At 47.8% G+C, this 21677-nt stretch overlaps 1 protein-coding gene across 5 annotated transcripts; it reads right to left on the reverse strand.

Moving 5' to 3' along the window:
- Positions 1-199: 199 nt before the first annotated feature.
- Positions 200-21637, reverse strand: FAM131C (family with sequence similarity 131 member C). 5 transcript variants are annotated; one of them, XM_072609004.1, is made up of 7 exons: positions 20878-21637; positions 9255-9370; positions 8703-8738; positions 8331-8424; positions 5515-5697; positions 4556-4666; positions 200-1501 (listed from the first exon to the last, which is right to left on the reverse strand). In XM_072609004.1, exons 1-7 carry the CDS (start codon positions 20897-20899, stop codon positions 1185-1187), a joined length of 879 nt encoding a protein of 292 aa, XP_072465105.1. In that variant the 5' UTR covers positions 20900-21637; the 3' UTR covers positions 200-1184. The 5 variants fall into 5 exon arrangements, with proteins under 5 accessions (XP_072465105.1, XP_072465107.1, XP_072465103.1 ...); XM_072609006.1 differs by lacking the exon at positions 20878-21637 and adding an exon at positions 20461-20850; XM_072609002.1 differs by lacking the exon at positions 20878-21637 and adding an exon at positions 10992-13515.
- Positions 21638-21677: the final 40 nt, after the last annotated feature.

Consider the following 21677-nt stretch of genomic DNA (forward strand, 5'->3'; position numbering starts at 1 on the left):
GGTCTAAGAAGGCAGTGTCCAGAGTGCAGCTCACACACAAGGAAATAGAGCTTCTGTGGGTTGGTTATCAGAGTAAATTACAACTCTGGCCAAGGCTGGCTCCCTGAAAAGGTTTCTGCAGTGTCTATATGGAGGTTCTGGTGGAGCTAGGGACCCAAGAATTGCCATCCTCCCACCCCCAAGAGAAGGAGATATTAGCTACTGGGCAAACCCACCACTTTAATGTCTTCAGAGAACATGAGGGTAGGGGAAGGGGAGGGATTGGGTGGAGAGAGAGAGAGAGAGAGAGGAAGACTGTCCACCAAAGGGGCCCTGTTGGGCCATGTCAGGGAAGGATCTCCAGTAAGTTGGGAGTCAATCCCTGGGGTGTCCAGGAAGTGCTACAGTGTGAGGATGGACAGATGGTCACAGTGACAAGAAGGGGGCCATTAGCTGCCAGGGCAGGGAGTCACCATCTCATAGGAGGGCTGGGGGAGCATAGAGGGAGTGAGGGGTGAGAGAGAGCTTCCCCTAGTCCTTGGTAGAGGTGTGAGATATGGAGGGGAGACTGAGAAAGGAACCCTGGGGTTCACACACCTCACTCAATCCCTTTCTACCTTCCAGTGCCCTCCATGCCCCCACTAAGGGGGTGACAGGGAGGCTTCTCAGGGGTAAGTCTTGATGTCACAGAGCTCAGTATTTGGCTTGGCCCCAAGGAAGGGCTAAGAAAGTCAGAGGCTGTGGGAAGGAGAGGCATCTAGAAGACTTGTGAGCCAGCTTCTCCCAACCTTACCTTTCAAAGAGAAAGGGAAAGGAAAGTGCTGGGGAGATATGGCTCCCATTGAAGAAAGGGGTAAACTGAGGCACCAATTGGTTTCCTAAGGAATCTTAATGACTCCACCATGGCCCCATGCCTACCTGGTGCCTGACTCTCATCCAAATATCAGAGGACCCAAAGAGAGGAATGAATCCTTGTACTAGAGGGGAGCAGCCCTCAGCTCTAGACATTGGGAACTCTGATGCCTTTTGGTCCTGAGCCACAAGTGATAGGGGCAAGCAGGCCCCTGGTGGCACCCCTTGGCATGGTATGAGCATCAGGGCAGGGAAGTCAATGGGGTTAGTGAGGAAAGGAGTGGCCCCTGATCCTCCTTCTTCCCGCTGGTGTCTTTCTCTGGCCTAGCCCAGTGCCAGCCTAGGGCCCGGCCTCAGTTATAGAAGACCTCATCCTCTGACAGGGAGCTGCTGTCCACATAGCGGAGAGAGCTGTGGAGCTGGGTCCTGGACTCATCTTGGGTTTGGTCCTCCCTCGCGTCTAGTTCTTCTTGCTGCAGCAACAGGAGCTGCTTTTCAGGGCTGGGAGGCCATGGTCCCGCTGTAGACTGTTCCTCAGGGGAGTCCCAACTCTCAGCAGGCAGGCCAGGGGCAGGGAGTGATGAGGAGAGTGATGAGGAGAAGGCCTGGAGGCTACCATCCAGCAAGGGTCCATTAAGGAGGCTGTCCTGCAGATAGATGCTCCCGAGGTCTAGAAGCCAAGGAGATGAGAGTTAGGATTGGGCCCTGACCCCTCCCTGCCTTTGTGCCTCAGGTGGGACCCCCTTCCCTTTCCCCAATCTCCTTGTTTGTGATGTGGCTCTGGGCAAATGACATGACCTCTCTTTGCCTCAGTTTCCCTATCTGTTTTGACAGATTAGATGACCTCTAAGGTTCCTTCTAGCTCTCCATCTATGATTCTACGAGTCTAGGAAGGACTGTGGCTAAGTGAACCACAGTAACACCAGATATCAGAGCCAGAAAGCTAAATAAACTATGTATTCTGACTCCAAGCCCAATCAATCAATCTGCAAGCTCGGTAGTAGTCACCTCTGAAGTCGCAAAAACAAAGACAAACTTCACACAATTCCTGCCCTCGAGATGGTTACTTTCTAACGAGGGAGACAACATGTCCAACACTTGTAAGCTTTTACAGAAAACAAATACAAGGTGATTTTTGTCATGGAGGTGTTAGCAGCTGCAAGATGGAGGTTAAAGAATGACCTGTGGGAAAAAGGTAGTGCCTGGGCTAAGCTTTGAAGGAAACTAGGGACATGACAAGGGAAAGGCACCTGGCATGGAGGAAAGTGAGTGCAAAGGCCCAGAGATGGGAGTTGCAAGGTGATGTACAAGGTGTTTCCTATATATATACGGATGCCACCATTTTAGCAGACACTATTGCCATTCAATGCTCTAAGAGATTGTTATCTTCACCTCCAACTTCCTAAGCTTCAGAATCTAGTAAAACTGGACTCAACTAATCCCAACTGAATGTTTCTCATATGATTCAGAAGGTAGCATCACACAGAAAAACTGTTCTAAGACTCTTGGTACATCCCAGGGCAGGAGCCAGCTCTGACTTGCTAGACCCATTGTGAAATTTTCAGTGTGAAAATCAACACCTCAGAAATCAGCAACTCCCACCAATCAGGATGATTTATTGCATTGTTGATTTCCAGACTTACGAAAGTGATGGAGAAAGTGTTAATGATTCAGATTAAACTTAACAGGATTTGCATCCATTCTTCTCTAACCTTCCTTCCTTCCTCCCTTCCCACCCCAAACCCCCCATCCCCCAGTCTGGTTGTTAAACATTTACCAGATGTTTATCTATATCATTTTGTATCACTCCTATCACTCCTATATCCTTCTATAAATCTTGCTTGAGCTCAGCAGGAGTGAACAGAAGGCTCAGGAGATGAAGTCATCACCAGACTTGGAAGCCCATTATCATTAATGATAAAAATAGGAAGGTAATAAGCATTTATGTACTGTGTGCCAGGTTCTGTGCTAAGCCCTTGACAAATATTATCCCATTTGAACCTCACAACAACCCTAAGAGGTAGCTGCTATCGCGATCCAGTGCTCTGAGAGACAGTTGCTATTATTACCTTCATTCTACAGTTGAGGAAACTGAGGCAGAGTGACTTGCCCAAGGTTACACAGCTAATAAGTGTCTGAGTCTTGATTTGAACTCTGGTCTTCCTGCTTCCAGACCCAGAGGTCTAAGAACCTAGCTGATAGTATAATGATAAACTGGTACTATAACAGCATGTCAAGGTTTGTAAGGTGCTCTACACCCATAATTTCCTTTGAGCTTCATTACACCCCAGACCCTGTGTATGAGACCAGTTTGACTGGACCGATGAGTGCATGAGAATAATGCATAATGGAGGTGAAAAGGTAGAGTGAGGCCAAGCTCTTTCCACTAACCTAGCCTTGCTCCTTAGCATCCACTCTGACTGGACAGGGATGGTGTAATGCTTGGTCAATGGAAAATTCCAAGAGTAGAACTCCGACTATGACACGTTCCTGTGCTCTCACCCTCCCTTTTTCTCACACAGTCTCTTCTCTTCCTTCCCCTGATCCCCACTAGCCCTGATCCTCCTGCCCTCCCCACTTAGGGGAAGGGCTGCTCTGGTCCTTGCTTGTGGCCCATTGACAACTTCTGGCCCCATCCTGCAGGGTGAATTGGCACCCAAGGTTGGTGCTGTCTCCCAATGTCACTCCCTGTTCTGTTGTTACTAACAACTCTCTCATCCATTCATAAAGGGGACATTTCTAATGAGAGGATCCACAGGGCATTAGGGTAGAGGACATGCAGACAGTGCTTTTTAAAAAAAATCCTTGTCAATGATCTCATCCCATAATCATCTTCAGCCGACCCTCCTCTCATGTCTCCTGGGGGTATGGAGGTGACCCTGAGCTCTCTAGGGCTTTGCCAATGGCGTGTGGGCCTTGGCACCGTTGAGCAAGTTGGAACCATGACAAATATGGGAGAGTCCACTCAGCTGTGAGATACACATCATCAGAGGGCTGGTCACTGGGGGATGGGGATTCTTTTAGACCCAGTGACTCATGAATACTGTCTACCAAGGCATAGGGGTTGGGGGAAGGAGTTGTTATAATCTGTCCGAGTAACAGGCCAGAATGCAAGCTCTGATGAAATCACCAGTTCTTCACGTAGAATATGATTATTGGATATTTATAAAACGTTTGATACTTTTTTCATATTCACTATCACCAGTTCTGGGGGCAGCTAGGTGACATAGTGGACAGAGCACTGAGCCTAGAGTCAGGAAAATCTTAGTTCAAATCTGACCTCAGACACTTACTAGCTGTGTGACCCTGGGCAAGTCACTTCACATTGTTTGCCTCAGTTTCCTCATTTGTAAAATGAGCTATGGAAGGAAATAGCAAACCACTCCAGTATCTCTTGCAAGAAAACCCCAAATAGGGTCATGAAGAGTCTGACATGATTGAAACAAATAACAACCCCAAAGGCCTGTTCTAATCTCTATAACTTATCTCTCCATTACAAAATTACGTATGTATATACACATGTATAGTTGTTGCTTGTCTTTTCTTATCTATGTGTACGTTATTTCTCCTTTCCATTAGATTGTGAGATCAGAGACAATTTCCTTTTTGTCTATGGACTATTTAGCACAATGCCTGGCACTTATAAATTCTTTCTGCATTTAATTAAATTGACTCGTTCACCTTCTCTCCTTTTGTTTCCCCACCCCCGCCCAGGGGAACATACCTTGTAGGGCGATGACATCCTGGGAACTCTCTGCATGGCACAGCTCCTCATCTTCTATTGAGGACCAGGCACTCAGTGTGGCCTCAGTGATGGCAAACTGTTCGGCAACACCTGTATTGAGAAAGAGAGACATAGACTGGAGTTGGTGGCAGACACTACCCTACATCCCCCTGGTAGCTGCAATGGGTAGATTCAATGGATGGAGACTGGTAGAGTAGCCATCTCTTTAGACTCTTTCCCATGTCTATCCAATGATCTCCATCCAGTCTCTATCCAATGATCCAATGGTCTAATTCCCAGTTAGCAAACCTATATCTACTCTATGGTCTAGTGCCCACCTAATGATTTTATTCTGATTCAATGATTCAGTGCCCAGGAAAAATCTTATTCCAACCACCCAATGCTCTCATCTAACCACCCTATGCCCACAAAATGATCTTATGCCCTTATAATGGTTCAAGGCTCACTTAATGATGTTCTGCTAATCTGATGGTCTAATACTTATTCACCCAATAATACTATGCACACCTAATGGTCTAGTGCTCATTCTATGGGTGCCAATCCTATGCCCCAAAATGATCTGATGTCCATCCAGTGGTCTGGCACCCATCTGATAATAATTGTTGATATTTCCATATTGCTGTCAAGTTTACATAACACTTGTTTCCTAACAACCCTGTAAGGTTGGTAACTTAGTTATGATTATTCCCATTTGGTAGATGAGGAAACTGAGGCTCGTTAAGGCTAAGGATCTTGTTCAGGACCAAGAGCACTGGGATGAGATGGAGAGGGAGATGAGAGGGACAGTCAGGATTTGAATCTAGGTCCTCTGATCATGTCCAATGCTTCTTCCACTCCAGTCTCCCCTTGGGGAAGAAGTATGTCATCTGAGGGCTCCATGGAACCTCAACCTTTGCTCTTTGACTTCACCATTTCCTCAACCCACTGCTCCCACTGACCTGCGGCAAATCGGGCCTCCCGAAGCTCATCAGGGAGGTAGCTGTAATGTTCCTCCTCTGCTGGCGATGGATCCCACCCTGACTGCTGGGCGCTCCAGCCTTTCCACTCAATCAGGTGGGCTACTCGGCCCCGAGCCATGGCTGTGGGCTTCGTGATGTGGTCCTTGATGCTCTGCACAACACCTGGGCACGTGGAGAAGCTGAGTCAGTTGTCCACTCCTCCTATTCTCACCTATGCACTGATGCCCGCTAGATCATGGATCACAGATCTGGAGTTTTGAGGATGTCAGAGGCTATCTTGTCTCAGCCACTCATTTAATAAATGAGAACATGGACCCCAGGAAGGGAAGGGGATTTGCCCATGGTCATACACAGGTAGTAAGTCCCAGAGGTGGAATTTGAAGTCAGGTCTTCTACCAACAGAACCAGGCTTCTTGAACCTGTACTGCCTTGTACCACCATCAAAAAAATGCAAAAATGTTGCATGTTGTATACTAGATCATATAGAGTAGTGTGGTAAGAGAACTTCTGGCTTAACTTTCTTAATCATAATTTCTTTAAGATGGGCAGGTCACGTAAAATAGCTAGAGCATAAAATCAAGCTGAGACATCAGCTATAGCCCTACTGTTATCTGGTTAGTTCCTGCGTTGTCTGTTTGCAGATTTACAGCTTGAAATATCAGCTACAGCTACTGTAGCTGTTATCTGGCTCATACCTTGTTTTACCTGATTCAGACCTTCCCCTTCCTCCATCTGTTCTTTTATCTGTAAATCATCATCTTCTCTTGTTTACTCTTTGAAATTCCACTGTTCCCATCCTACTTATGTAACCAAAACCTATATATGGTTGCTGATACTGCTGCTCAGGTTTCACTGATTTTTGTATACACAATAAACTGGTTTTTATCATAGCTCTGCATTCTTGATTGGCAGCAGTATCTATTAATGGATCCTCATACAACTTCTTGTTCACAGGAATCAGTCAGTTCTGTAGGAATTCATAGACTTAGTGCTGGAAGGGACCTTAGAAATTGCTGGGCCCAATGCCCCATCTTATAGATGGGGAAACTCAGATTCATGAATAGTAAGGTGATTTGCTCAAGATTACACAGTTAGGAAGGAGTATGAGCAGGATTCCAGTTCTGTTCCTCCATCCAGGGTCCTTTCTACCACATCATGTTTCCTCTTGGAGGAGAGAGATTGCTGATGATGAGGGTAGTTGAGAAAGTCTCCCTGGAGGAGGCAGAGCTTAAACAGAGTCTTGAAGGGTAGAGAGAGAAAGGATAATGGAGAGGGTATTCCAGGCAGAGAAAACAGCATGAGCAAAGGACAGTGGCAGGAATAAGCCAGCCCCTGGTGTGAGAAGGAGGGAAGGCTGCCTCTCATGCCTTCTACATCTCCATGTTTTGTCCAGCTTAGTTCCCCTTCTTTCCCCAACAGGTACGACATGGTTCATTCCTACTTCTTTGTCTTTGCCCCTGCATGAAATACCCTTACCCTTTTAAATGCACCCCTTAGTACAGTGCCTGGCTCATAGTAGACACTTGATAAATTACTGTTGGAGGGTCAGCCTCATGAACCAGATCTTCTAGGGTGTGATCCCTGGGAGAGGATTATAGAAGATAGTAGGTCCAGAAAAAGATCTGTACAGAGCCATCCCTAGGGTGGGGCAACTGGGACTTTGACTTAGGGCACCAAAATTTACAGAGAGCTAGAAAAAATTAAGCTTAATACTTAGTTTAGCTTTGCCTCAGAATAATTGGAACAATTGAGTTTAGCACCTAGGCAGAAAGAATAATGAGGCAAAATAGGAAGTTGCCTATCTGTGGCAGCATCTACCAGATAAACTCCTTTCTAGCTTAGTCCCACTCTATGACCCCTCTCCTGCTGATTTGTTGTTGGAAGATGATGCCATGACTTGTAAGCAAATTGGATTTAAGTGAGGCAGGGCTATGCAAAGTCACCAGCCTCACTTTCTCCTCTGGAGGAATCTGGGTCCAGTTTTCCAGATACAGATCAGGACAACTGGAGATGGCCCCATACACTGGGAGATCTTGACCTTTTTAAGCTAAGATCTTTCCAGGTCTCATTTTGACTGAGGCAACATCCATTCAGGGATTATGGCTAGGTAAGAAATGAGGCAAAAAATGGCCTGTTACCTTAAAATTCAATCTGGGAGGGGAAGACCCTCAGAGTTTCTGGTCAAAACAGAAATAACTTCTATTTACATTCATTCTTGGCCATCAGGGCCCAAACAATGACCAAGTGGGGCTTAGACTGGGACCTGTTGTTGGTCAATCAGTGAAAGCCAGAGTGATTTGGGTTTAAGGCTTGGTTCTTAAGAAAAAATATAGCCTGTGAACCCCAAGATATCTTTCTAGCTTTCAGTGATCAAAATATGCATTCCTTTGGGCAGAACACCCTCACAGAAGGGTATGGCCCTCTATGTGGACAGAGGGAAAAGAAGGAGGAGAGGAGAAGAGAGAAGGGGAGGAGAAAGGAGAGGAGTTGCACTGCCCGCCTGGAACTGGCCAGTGAGGCATCTATATATAGTCACTGAACCCAGATGGCTCTGGAGGAGAAAGTGAGGCTGGTGATTTTCCACAGCCCTGCATCACTTAAATCCAATTCATTGCAAGGCACAGCATCACTTTCCTGTTGTCACGGTCATCTTCAAGAATGAAGGGTAAACAACAATCTATGAATAGTATGAGCAGCCCTGCTTGTCTAGGAAGTGTCTGTCTCCTTCAGCAGGGTATCTTTAGAATTCAGTTTTGTGCCATCTGTCCTAGGCTAGGCTCTGGGTCTGTACGTACCCACCAGGGATGAGGTGGCTAAGGCGGCCACATTGTAGTTACTAGAGCAGGACTTGGAATTCGACAGGAAGCCATTGGGTGGCCGGAAGCATTTCTGAAAGCGGAAGAAAAAGGAGGGTCAGTGGCCAGTGCCCCTAGTCAGACAACATCCTCCCCTCCTCCTGTGCCAATCTCAGACACTGGGCCAGCACCATGGAAAGAGATGCCTGGGAGGGGATAGTCCAGGTTTGGGATATCAAGGTCCCACCTTGTCCCCTCTGCCCCAGCTTTTCCCACAGGACTCAACAAGGAACATAGATGATTGACAGCATGCCAAAGGGCCAGGCATGGGGTAAGGGCTTGGTGGGGGGAAATTGGGGCAAGTCAACTGACCTGCCAGGGATCCCAACAGAAATCCATTTGTTTTTCCTAAATTGGGATGAAAAAGAGGATTGAGGCAGACCAAGTTTCCAAGAGACCATCAGGCAACTCAAATCCCACCTTCTGAAAGAGGTCTTGTGCTGGTCCCCCTAGCTCCTGGTGCTCACCTTTCCCAGGATTACACAGATAGTTAGTATCTAAGGGAGGATTTGAATTCAGGAAGCAAAATCAAGGGTTTGAACTCAGTTTCTCTAGATCCAAATGGAGCATACTTTCCAAGGTGCCATACCAAGAACTTGTCCTTTATTTTACATATAAGGATGCTGACATCAGATAGCAAGCCCACAGCAGAGTCAGGATTTGAAACCAGATCCTCTGGCTCTGCCTCAAACACCACAGATGTAGAGAGTCTGAATCTATTGTAGAATCCTCAAGGTTGGCAGAGGATCAGAAGGGTTCCCAATTGCAATGGTATCCTCTTTAGGGAAGAAATAGTGGTCCAGGTGTAGTCTGGGCATACAGGCAAATTGGGGTGGGTTGGAGGAATGTAGGGGTGTCATTTACCTTATTGGTGGCATGATCTGGAGCAGCAGAGGGAAGGCAGTCAGAGGGCAGGTCTGGGGCTGGGCAATCTATGTTCCTGGGCAGAGCGCAGTCCTTGTGGGCACTTGTGAACAATTCTGGAAGAAGAAAGAGCATGAGCTAAAGAAAAAGGGTTGAGGTGGAGGAAGAGGGACTCTGTTAGACAGGGAAGGAATGGCTGTTGTTCTTCAGATGTTTTCAGTCATGTCCAACTCTTTGTGTCCCCATTTGAGGTTTTCTTGGTAAAGATACTGGAGGGGTTTGCTATTTCCTTCTCCAGCTCATTTTACAGGTGAGGAAACTGAGGCAAACAGGGTGAAATGACTTGTCCAGGGTCACACAGCTAGGAAGTGTCTGAGGCCAGATCTGCCCCAGAAGGAGTGTGTGTGTGTGGGGAGGGGATAGTCAAAGATAGTGTCTGAATTCTCCTTCTGGCTTCCTGCTGCTCCCAGGAAGGACTGCACCAGGGATCTGACCTCAAGGAATATCCTAAATTGGACCCTGCCCCTAATTTAATCTCTTTCCTTGAAGGCAGCCTGTACCATTAGATGCTGCCCTGGCACCTGGCCAGTTCAGGGAATTTTGACCTTTCCAAGGCTGCTCTATCCCCAGAAAGGATGGAGAGAGAGAGAGAGAGAGAGATTCATAGACTCTTGGAAGGGGCAGGGTCCTCAACCATTATAGAGCCTTCCTCCTTCCCCCAGGTGGACTAAGAGGCCCTGCTTCAACAGCCCTTATCAATAGCCACCCAGTCTCTTCTTAAAGATCTCGAGTGTAAGTGAACCCACTGCCCCCAGCACATTCCACTTTGGGGAATCTCTAAGTGTCAGGAAATGTTTCCCATCTTTATCAAGCTGAAATCTGCCTCTTGGCAACATATCCCCAACCATCTCAATTCTGCCAGCTGGGGCCCAAGAAGAAAAAAAAGCTAATTCTTCCTTTTCATGACAACATTTCAAAATATTGAAGAGCCTTCTCTTCTCAAGGGTAAATATGCCCAGTTCCTTCCAATTTTGATTTGATGTAATCTTTCTTCCTTTCCCCATCCCAGCAGTCCTCCTCTGGATGGACAGTGTTCTTCCTACATGTAGATCATGGCACAATCCCCCAGACTGTCTGACCAGGAGGGAGAACAGATGACCCATGTCCTCCCTCATCTGGGACACAAAGCTTCTCTTAATTCACCCTAAGGTCAGCATCAGCTTTTGGGGCTGTTGACTCATCTTGAGATGATGAGAAGGGAAGGGCCTCTGAGCACCTGAGGAATAGGAAGATAGGATGATAGGCCCGGGTTTCAGTTTGCCCTCTTACTATTCGAGGAAGGAGGAGTGCCACTGTGCCCAGAGATATCTTTCATTAGGAGTGACTCACTGAAGGGTCACTCAGCCCTGCCCAGGGCACTGATGGGCACAGCTGGGCATATGCTCAGTTAGGAGAATGGGTAGGAGGTTTCTTATGGGGACTCATCCCAGACCCTAGCTATCCTTTCCTTCCCTGGGGTGAATCTTGATGCCCTGGGGCAGAGCCCAATCTGCTGGGCCAAATATCCCCCAAATTCACCCCAGTAAGACCTAGAGCCATCAAGCAGGCTGAGAAAAACAGCTGAGTTAAAGGTTTCTCAGAGGAACGGGCAGGGGTCAGGAACACCTGCATTTAACAGGTCATATACAACCTAGAAGTGGGTGTTTTTAGGGAAGATACAAAGCATTTATTAAACACCTGCTGTATATGTACCAGGTACTGTGCCTTTAAGTGCCCTACAAGTACAGCCCATCTGAAGAGATGGGGGAGAGACGATGTGTGGGATGGTGAGAGGCCGCACTAGAACCAGGCAGACGACCCAGATTCAAAGCCTCTGAGCAGTCACTTTTCCTCCCTTGCTCTTCATTTTTTCCTCTGTAAAATGCAGAGGCCATCCAGCTCCAAGGAGAGAAGGAAAGGGGCATAGGAGACTGAGGGAGGCCCAGAAGTTCAGTGACCTGTCCAAGAACACACAGGTTACAGTAAGTGGAAGAACAGGATTCAAATTCTCCATCCATCAGTCTCTAAATCAAGGGTTCTTCTCTAAGGGCCCTCCCAGGCCTGGCATCCTATGTTCTAAGGGTCCTCCCAGCTCTGACATCCTGTGTTCTAAGGCCCTCCCAGCTCTGACATTCTGTGTTCTAAGGCCCTCCCAGCTCTGACATTCTGTGTTCTAAGGCCCTCCCAGCTCTGACATTCTCTGTTCTAAGGCCCTCCCAGCTCTGACATTCTGTATTCTGAGGTCTTTCTCAGCTCCGACATTCTGTGTTTTTAGCACTCGATGTCTTCAGGGTCCTCCAGGCTCTGATATTTTATGACCTCACCTTCACAGAGACTGAACTCTAAAGATGAATAAGAATATTGATGAGCCCTCCACATATCTACTGAAAGATGTTAAAAAATGCTTGCATCCTTTTACGTGGGGCCGTCACTAATCCTACAACAACACCCTACCTTGCCTCTTAGTGTTGAGGGCTAGGGCAGGGAGAGACAAGATGGAAGTGTCAGAGGAGCCACCTGGGGTTGGTTCCATTTTAATGATGGAAAAACTGAGGCTCCAAGAGCTGTGACTTGCCCACATAGCCAGTTAGCAGCAGAGTGGGAACCCAGGTCATCTGCTTCCAAGCCAAATGCTCAATCCATTCCACTAGGGAGGATTCTTTCCACCATGCTGCCTTTCTTGGTCCCTCCCCAGTTTGGTTTCCCATTCCTATATCTCCTCTCCAGGGTCCAAGCCTACAGCTGGTTACCTCCTGCCTCCTTCTCCCCCTCAGGACTTGGGTCCTTGTGATGTCACCCGTGGTTGCCATAGAGACATCAGGTAATGAACCAGGCTTGGGTGGAGTCACAGGCTCCTCCTTCCCCAGCTGGGACCAAACCAACCACGTCACTGGCCATTGGAAAAACACAGCCTGAGAAGGATGGAGAGAGGGGATGGAGGCAGGAGCATAGCTCAGGGCCCCCTCCCCCAGGATGGGTCAGCTCTGTCCTCTGTGAGATTAGTGACAAGGAACGCCTGGATCTCTAGCAGCATCTCCCCTATTCTCTAAAGGCTTTAGAAGTAAAAAAAGATCTTGGCATCCATTGAAGCACCTGAGACCCAGAGCAGGGTAGTGACTTGATTAAGGTCATTCATGTAGTTACTAATAGACTATGAGATTTGAACTCTGGACCTCTGCATCCCCTGGCAGATCTAAACCAGTAACTACAGACCCCTTTCCTAGACTCTTGGTTTACCCTGATCCTGAGGTCAAAACCTGACTCCTCAATCTGCTATTTGCATTTCTTTATATCCCTAACACTTAGTAAGATGACTGGCACATAGTAGGTACTTAATAAATTCATGCCAAATGAATAACTCTCCTTCCTCCCCTCAAAAAAAAAGAATTAAAACTGGTTTGCTTCCTGGGGGCACTTAGAGGTCATGTCTTGTATCCTTCTGCATCAAAGTGGGCAGTTTCTCTCCAGTTGATAAAGAAGCTAGAGAGGGAAGATGCTATTTCTTTCCTCAGTACATTTGTTGAAGTATAATATGATCTCTAGCACTGGGGAAGTTCCTCCTTGTGTCTAGTCAAACATTTTCTTGCTGTGTGTCTAACCAAAACCTTTCTTTGGTAACTTCAGCTCACTTCTCTTCTGGAATGATCGGGGAGATGGAGAGTTACTGGTCACCCTCCCCCTAGATAATATTTGAATAGTTTACAGCTCTCACCCTGTTCCTGACTCAGCTCAGTTCCTTTGGGCATCTCAAGGAGCTGTTTCCATCTAAAGACTTCACAGTCTTTATGGGGCAGGCAGGGAGGGCTCATATTAAGTCTGCATCTTACATCCCTTACATCAGAAGGTCAGAGAGAAGAAATACCTCCCAAAGTCACACAGTGGAAAGACCTCCTTTTTCATCCCTGTTCAGTTCACTTACAAAATCTCTGAGTTTGAAGGGATCATCTCATCCAACCCTAAGGTCACACTATTAAAATTTAAGTCAACAACCTATAATGTACAAGGCATTAGTCTGAATGCTGAGAAAATACTAAAGCTAGGATCTGAATCTCGGTCTTCTGCCTCCCTTCCCCTGCCCTATGTTTTCTGTTTTCACCAAGAAGCTCAGTGTCACTCATGGTCCCCTATCTTGATTATTCTAACAGGTCCTAGGACATCAGTCCTAAGGAAAGATAGCCACACTTCTGTGTTTGAGATGCCTTTGTACCATCCCCGTGAGAGTTGGTCAAATCCCTTTCCTCTCTCTCAGACCTCAGTCTCCATTTCTGCACAATGGGGCCAATGTGTGCCCTCCTCTTCCCCCAGCTTCCCCCCCCCCCTCAAGTAAGAGAGAGAAGATACTGCCTCCTCCCTCTGCCCGGTGAGTCACCGCCACAGGTGCAGAGACCCAGCCTGGTGTGGCGGCTTGGCTGAGAACAGCCTGGCTGTTACCAATCTTCCCTAGCCCTCGAGAAGAGATATTTTTAGAGTGATTGTACAGCTTCTATTGCTTTTCAGAACCTTTGGCTCTGTTTTCTGCAGCAGCAGATACCCATCCTTTCATTTCCCCTCCTCTCTAAATCTGTTAGGGTTATAGAACAAGGACAGATTTGGGTTCAAATCTGGCTTTGGACAGCAATTAGCTATACAGCCTTGGACAAATCATTTCACCTTTAAGAGCCTCCATTTTGTCATCTATACAATGGGGATGATGATGCCTGTAGCACTGACTCCCACATCATTGCCATGAGGCTCAAATGAGATGTCTGACTGCACATCACTTTGTAAACCTTAAAAGTTTTATAGAAATGTCAGGTATTATTAACATATTCACATTAGCATATTTTTGGTTCCTTCTATAAACCATACTGGGGCAGCTAGGTGGCACAGTGGACAGAGTACAGGTCTGGAGTCAGGAAGACCTGAGTTCAAATCCGGCCTCAGACACTTGCCAGCTGAGTGACCCTGGGCAAATCACTTAACCCCTATTTGCCTCAGTTCTTTATCTGTAAAATGGGGACACACCGGAGAAAGAATTGGCAAATCACTCCAGTGTCTTTGCCAAGAAAACCTCATGGATTCTTTGCCAAGAAAACCTCCCTCATCTCCTTTAAATTCACCACCTTCATGAAGTTTCCTTGGATTAACCTGATTTAAGTCCATCGTACCAACACTTGAGGATTCAGTTTGCGCTACAAGAATGAATGTTATTAATGTTCTTATTGGCATTTCCTAGAGTATGTGTGATATGCTCTGTTTCTCCAACTCAGTTTAGGAGGTCAGAAACTGGGTTTCTCCTATCAAATGAAGATTCTTCAAGGGTAGGGAGTGTATTCCTCACTGGACTGGGGACTTCTAAGGAAAGAGTTGGGAGAAGGGAGACTCTGAAACTTATTGGTCTCCTCTCAAGATGGGAGGAACTCCAGGTTCTCATTGTGATCCCTGGCAAGATGACAAAAATCTGCTTTGTTTGTAGCCTGCTTGGGGCTTCAGTGTACCTCCATGCTCAGTGGAAAGACCAATCCCACCTAAACTGGCATGGAGAGGGAAGGGAGGCTCAGCTTCTTGGGTGGAAGGGTAGGGAGAAACATAGGTAACTGTTTTCCATAGGCTACCTTGGGGATGACCTGCAGCCAATTTGCACTATTACTGGACTACCTTTCTGCAATATCTGCCACTGTGTATCAAATAAATGTTACCTAGCATATACAAAGGATCAGAGAATATCTAAGTCAGGAAAAAAAAATCTTAAAATATAGAACATATTTGTCAGGGGCCTTAGAACACTAAATGTCAGAACTGGAACGGCCCTTAGAACACTGAATGTCAGAGCTGGGAAGACCCTTAGAACATGGAATGTCATAGCTGGGAGGACCCTTAGAACACAGAATGGCAGAATTGGGAGGGGTCTTACCACACAGAATGTCAGAGCAGGGAGGGTCTTAGAACACAGAATGTTTGAACTAGATGCAACCTTGTCACTTTTACCCTGTCACATTCACATAGATGTATCTTAAGCTTGTTAACCCTGCTATCCCTAGGCTGTTATAAACACACAGTGTGAGACCTGGGAGGGAACTTTGAGATTTTCTAGCCCAGAGAGCCCACAAACTACTGCTTAGGAGCCAAGTCCTGTCCACTATCTGTTTTTATACCTCCTGAAGAACTAAGAATATGTTTATATTTTAAGATACATTGTACATACATAAATTCAAAATATTTTCTATTTTTAAATATAATCAAAATTTATTTTAAAATATAAAAATCCTTCTTAGCCACTGGTCATCCTAAAATAGGCTGGGCTGGATCTAGCTTGCAGATTGTAATTTGCTGCCCCACCCCATCTAGACCAAGCCCCTCACATTAGGGAAAGTGAAACCCCCTATAATACTTCACTAATCCTTAATTAGAAGCAGTTGGGGACAGATAATTGGGGATGGCAGGTAAACCAATCTGAATCTGTGACAAATATGAATTATTGATTACTTGGGAAAAAAAGGAAGTACTTGTAGACTGAAAAAGTACCAAAGAGGAGAGCTCCTGAGGTGACCTGATTAAGTGACTACAGATCCAAGGAGCCTGAAGCCGGGAGGTGCTTCCAAAGCATCCAAGAATGGGTCATTCTGTTAAATAAACTAAACTTATTCATTCTCTCTCTCTCAAAAAAAATATATATACATATATACATATACATCTATCTATCTATCTATCTCTCTATCTATCTATCTATCTATCTATCTATCTATCTATCTATCTATCTATCTATCTATACTGCACATCCATTTGGGAAACATCATTTCCTTTCCCCTTCTCCCTCACCATCATTTCCCCCTCTTCCACTAAGCGTAGGGAAGGTATTTCATGCCTAGAATACATTTTCCACCCTGGTCCAAATTGTTGAAAGCAGAGACCCGGGTTCTGGGCCAGCCTCTTCAGCTCTTGCCCATCTGTAAAATGGGAAAAACACTAAGGTTCCTTCCACTTCCAAAATTCTATGTTCTAGGGTCCAAAACTAGTTTGACATTCTGTTCTAAGGACCCTCACAGGCCTGACATTCTGTGTTCTGAAGTCTCTTCCATTTTTTGATATGATAAGGTCCCTTCCAAATTTGTCGTTTTGTGTTCTAACGGATCTTTTGGCTCTAATATTGTGTGTTCTAAGGGACTTTTTCCAACCTTTATATTCTCTATCCTAGGGCCATCCCAGTTCCAACATTCTGGGTTCTAAGGGCCCTCCCAGCTTTGACATTCAATATTCTAAGTTCCCTCCTCTCTCTGACAGTCTGTGTTCTAAGGTTCCTCCCCTCTCTGACAGTCTGTGTTCTAGGGCCCCTTCCAACTCGGACATTCTATGTTCTAAGGGCCCTCCCAGCCATGACATTCCATGTTCTAAGTCTTCTCCCATCACTAGTGTTCAGTGATTCAGTGTTGATCAGGGAAATCCAAATCAAAGAGGTTTGACTGAGATTAAACATGACTTTTCACTTACTGGGAATCTATTTGCAATGGTTCTTCTGATTGTCTGTAACATCTGCCCTATCCCTCATGGTGGGCAAAACTTGTTCTGGAAACACCCTTCAATACTTTAAACATTCATGAACATACACAGAAAGACAACTGGAAAGTCATCTCTGCTTTTTGTTTCCATCCTACAGTTTCTCATCCACATCCCTCCTGATAGCAGATGGTCGTCTGCTGTTACAGAATATAACCCAGAGACCAGGGAGCCCTCTGTGGAGGCCTGGACTAAACTGTCTTAGCAGGAGGGCAGAGGGCCCCAGTCACAGGGTAGGCTACCTCAACTCAGTGTCGGATCTTTGTCCAGGTGACAGGAAAAGTAACTGACAACCCTGTTTCTCAGGTTAGGCCTTGAGGAGGGTGCAGCAGGTATAAGGTGACCTGGGATAGAGATTAGTTTTAGTTCAATGCACATGAGAACCCCAGGGCTGAGGCCTTTGAAGTGATGGAGCCTTGTGATTGCCCCTGCCGTGAAGATAGGGTTTCAGTGATAGAATGGGGAGAGTGACAGGGTTCAGTGAGGAAGTAGGGGACATCAGTGAAGGCAGGAATATTTACTAAAGAAGATGGGGAGGTCAGTGAGAATGAGGGTTCAATAAGACTGGGAAAGGTCAGTGATGGCATGGGAGCTTGGTACAGATGTCAGGAAGGAAGATGTGGACCTTGGAGAGGATGGGACTTACTGGGCCTTACTGGGCTGGCTCAGTGAGATAACAGGACCTCAGTATAGAGATGGAGGGATCAGTACAGAGGATGGGGAGAAAAACGTAGAGGTGCTGGTATAGTGAGAAGGATAGGGAGGTCATAGAGAAGATGGAAGGGGGTCGTTCAGAGGAATGGGGAAGCCAGAGAGAGGGATGTAGGATCTCAAGGACGCAAATTAAGGCAATTCACTAGTGCCCTGGATCCTTGGGAAAAGTCCAAACTTGGGCTAAGAAATCCCTAGGCTTGGCTGTGCTTGAAGAACTTTGCTCTCCTAAATGCCCATCCTTGTACAAAATTGAGGTCATGTTGGTCCCCCTCATTCATGAGTCTGTCTCACCTGGCCATCTTCAGCCTATCACACTCACTAGACATTACCTCATACCTGTCACACTTGATACCCCTAGTCTATTACAGACAAACTATCATAGACAAACTAAGATCTGTTGTCTTCACATAGGCATGTCCTATACCTAGCATACCTGGCCAGCCCTAGCCTTCCACAGTAATAGACATACTTTATAGTAGTCACACCTGGTCACTCTTAGTATGTCCCACTCAGAGACAACCCTGGACAACCTTAGTCCATCACACTAAAATACTAGTTGGCTGGGGAGACAGACAGGGGAAGGAGGTGGTGACTGGTTCTGATTTTGTGTTTATGATGTGGTATGCGAATGGATAGTTTCCCCCTGACCTAGGCTGACCCCAGGAGAACTCTGAAAAAACAAGGCCAACTGTTTTTGTAGTAGTCCAAGGCTGGACTACAAAATGTCTGGGGCTAGAGTGGGGCCTGGACCAAAAGGGAAATCAGAATGGTAAAAAGACTTGCTTAAAGCAGTAAACAGAAGAGTCAGGATTTGAACTCAGGACTCATGGCTCCCAATCTAACATCAAGAGGGAGTAAGTGAATCATTCATTCACTAGTTGACCAGTTGTCTGTCATTGAGTGAGGTGTTAGTGCTTTCAGTTGTCAGGGAGGGTGTCAGATGTCAATCTGTCAATCAATTGTCAGGGAGTGAGTCTTTCAGTCCATTGTTGCTCAGTAGACTTGTCAGCTGTTCTGTCTGCCCCCCGAACATTCCTAAGATCCAGTATATATCCATCACTAAGTGAAAAAAACTTATATTTCAAAGCTTGCAATGTGCTTTGCACTCATTTCATTTGAGCCTCTCAACAGCTCCATGAGGAAGGTAAAGACATGTATTATTAATCTCATTGTACTTATGAGAAAACTCAGGTATAATGAAATTCAAATGACTTGCCTAAGGTCACATAGCTTAGTCAAACTCAGGATTAGGATTCAAGCAGGCTTCATTCCTCTTAAACAAGCCTTTCCCATCCTTTGGGCTGTGTATCCTTCCCTCAGTGACCTCCTTCTCCTTGCCCCATTACTTTCGGTGTTCACAGGAACCAGATTTTGCTGGGAAGAAAATCAAGGAGGGGAGAGAGGGTTCCTGGTGTGGTCAGCCCCAGCACACACCACAAGGATGGTCCTGGGGAGTTCAGGCATGGGTCAGGGTCCTCTCTTAAGCCTCCTGTGGAATGCAGCCTTGCATCAGGTATCTTTGGGCTTCTCCTGCATCTGTCACCCCATGGTGGCCAAAGCTTTTCCCAAGCAAAGATCTGTTCCCCTGGTGCCCATAAGTAGGATAGGAGAGGGGGTGGGGAAGGACATGATGACTTAGGAAGCTGGCCCTAAGAAACTAGCCCAGTGATGTTGTTACCCTGGAAACCTTGCTTCAAGGGGAAGGGAAGGGAATGGAATGAAAGGGAAGGGAAGGGAAGGAAAAGGAAGGGAAGGGAAGGGAAGGGAAGGGAAGGGAAGGGAAGGGAAGGGAAGAGAAGAGAAGGGGGTAGGAGAGGAGGCAAAGAGAAAGGAAAGAGAGAGAGAAGGGTCACTCTGGAAGCCAGAAAAGCTGCTGTGTTGATCAGAACCCCAGGGATGACAATGGGCCGCATAATAATACTTTAATGACAATCCAGACATTAGACTAAGGGATCTGCTTTGACTGAAATGATTGATTGATAACTGACTGGTTCAACTGACCGATGTAAAGGACTGTGAGGCATAGAAAATGAGGGTGGGTAGAATGAGAGCATCATTTGAAGACTCCTAGAGGCTGAGGACCTTTGGAGGTCATTTCATCCATCTCGCTGCCTCCATAAAGAACTCCACTTATCTTCCCGCAGTCAGACTGGGTCTCTGAGCTCTTAGGGAAGAATCTCCATCCCCTCTATACACACACACACACACACACACACACACACACACACACACACACACACACACACACACACACACACTGGAGGCTGTACCCAGAGAACAAGCTCCTTCTTGCCTTTATGGAATAAGAAGTCCCTTTCCCTTAATCTTGCCTTCTCCTCCCCATATTGTCCTGGGTTCACAGAAGGCCACAGAAACTGCTATTTAAAATGGTTTGGGGGAAAGACTAGCTTTTGTGTTTTTAAAAAGAAGCAAGGGAGTTCTTGGGACTTAAGGTTGGAGTGGGGAGGGAGAAGGGGAGCTTCTTTCTTTCTGATAACTGGAGGTCTAGGAAGGAGTGGGGTGAGAGCCCTCAATTAAACCCTTATCAACCTTTCCAAGATGAGATTTAGAGGAAGGGAATCAGACCCTTGGGAAAACCTGGGGAGGATGAGTCAGAGAGGGCAGGAAGGGGTCCCAGAAAAGGTGCTGAGCCAGAATCCACAATGACTGTATCTTAACTGAACCTCGTGCCAGGCAGAGGGTGCAGCCACCCCTGGCTGTCCACCATACCCCAGAGGCAATGCTGGAGCAAGAAGCTTTTCAGACTTGCAGTACTCTCCACTCCCAGGAAAGGGGTCAGGCTGGGGCTGGGGGCTGGACGTTGGTGTGTGCGTGTATGTCTGCTGGGGAGGGGTGGGGGGAGAGACAGAAAGGGGAGGTGGTAAAAAGGATGGGGGGTGGGGGTGGAGAACAAGCTTACCAGAGCCAGGGGACTAGCCCCCAATCCCGCTGTCAGCTTCGGTCCCCGGGGTCCGATCACTGAAGGGAGGGTGTGACCTCAGCTTTCTCCTCCGAGAACGCCCGCTGCGTCGGGCACCATACCAGCCTCCCTGGAGCCCTCCCCCTGCCTGGGGCGCCTGCACTCAGAGGCTGGACGGCTGCTCCCGGGGGGAGTCGAGGATTGTCACCTGGAAATCTCCACTGAGGAGGGGGACGTCCTGGCCCTCTTGGGGGCAGCGCCCCCGTGCCCAGCGGCCCGAGATAAACAAGTCCCTGTCCTTGGGTGGGAGGGAGAGGAATGGAGACCCCAAAGAGACGTGTTTTCGCTCACGATCCCCCCTCCCCTACTTTCCAAGGTCTCCTCGGACCCAGCCCTCCGGCCTCAGAGCGTCCTCACCTCGGGAGACGCAGGAGCCCATCACGGGCCGAGCGGCGAACGGCCGTCCTCCTTCCGTCCGGGGCAAGGCTGGCCGCTCATGTCTCCCGGGCTGGGCAGCGCCACTCCGCCGCCACCACGGCCCCAGCTCCGGGCGGCCAGGCGGCCCGAGCAGCGGGGCCAGGCTCAGGCGCACGCCCCCTGGGCCCGGGCTAGGCGCGCCCCCCGTCCGCGCCCCGGACTCCCTCGGCGCTCTCTAGGGCTCCCGGGGGCCCCGTTGGAGTTTGCGGCCGGGGGCCGGGGCTGCGGACGCGGGGTGAACGCTGAAGAGGAGCGGCGGCGGGAGGCGGCGGGAGGCAGAGGGCACGGGGAGCCGGGCCAGCGCCTCTGGTTCCTGCCAGGCAGGAAGCCTCGGAGGATTCGCCCGCTGTAGCCAGGTCCCCTCCTCCCTCTCTCCGCGCTCTGTCCCTCTCCGCAGCCCTGCCTCGCTTTCCTCTCCGCTCGGTGCTCCTCTTCACTCTGTGCCCCTCCCCGCTGTGCCCCTGCCGCTGTGCCCTCTCTGCTCTGCTTCACTAACGGCTCTGTCTCACCGTCTGCTCTCGATTTCCTCTCTCTCCTTTTTCCCTCCCTCTCTTTCTCTATCTCACTTCTCTTCCTTCTTTTTTGCAACTCTCTCTGAATTTCTGCTCTTTTGCTGGCACCGCGGGTGGGGTTGGATGGTCCCTGGGGAACCAGGACGAAGCCTTGAAGGCTCCCTGGAGGAGAAAGCTAGGGCCCCGCCCCTGCCTAGCTAGCTCCCGGCGGTGAGGGAGGAGAAGGAG

Source organism: Notamacropus eugenii, chromosome 5 (genome assembly GCF_028372415.1).
Source record: "Notamacropus eugenii isolate mMacEug1 chromosome 5, mMacEug1.pri_v2, whole genome shotgun sequence".
Classification (NCBI taxonomy): domain Eukaryota; kingdom Metazoa; phylum Chordata; class Mammalia; order Diprotodontia; family Macropodidae; genus Notamacropus; species Notamacropus eugenii.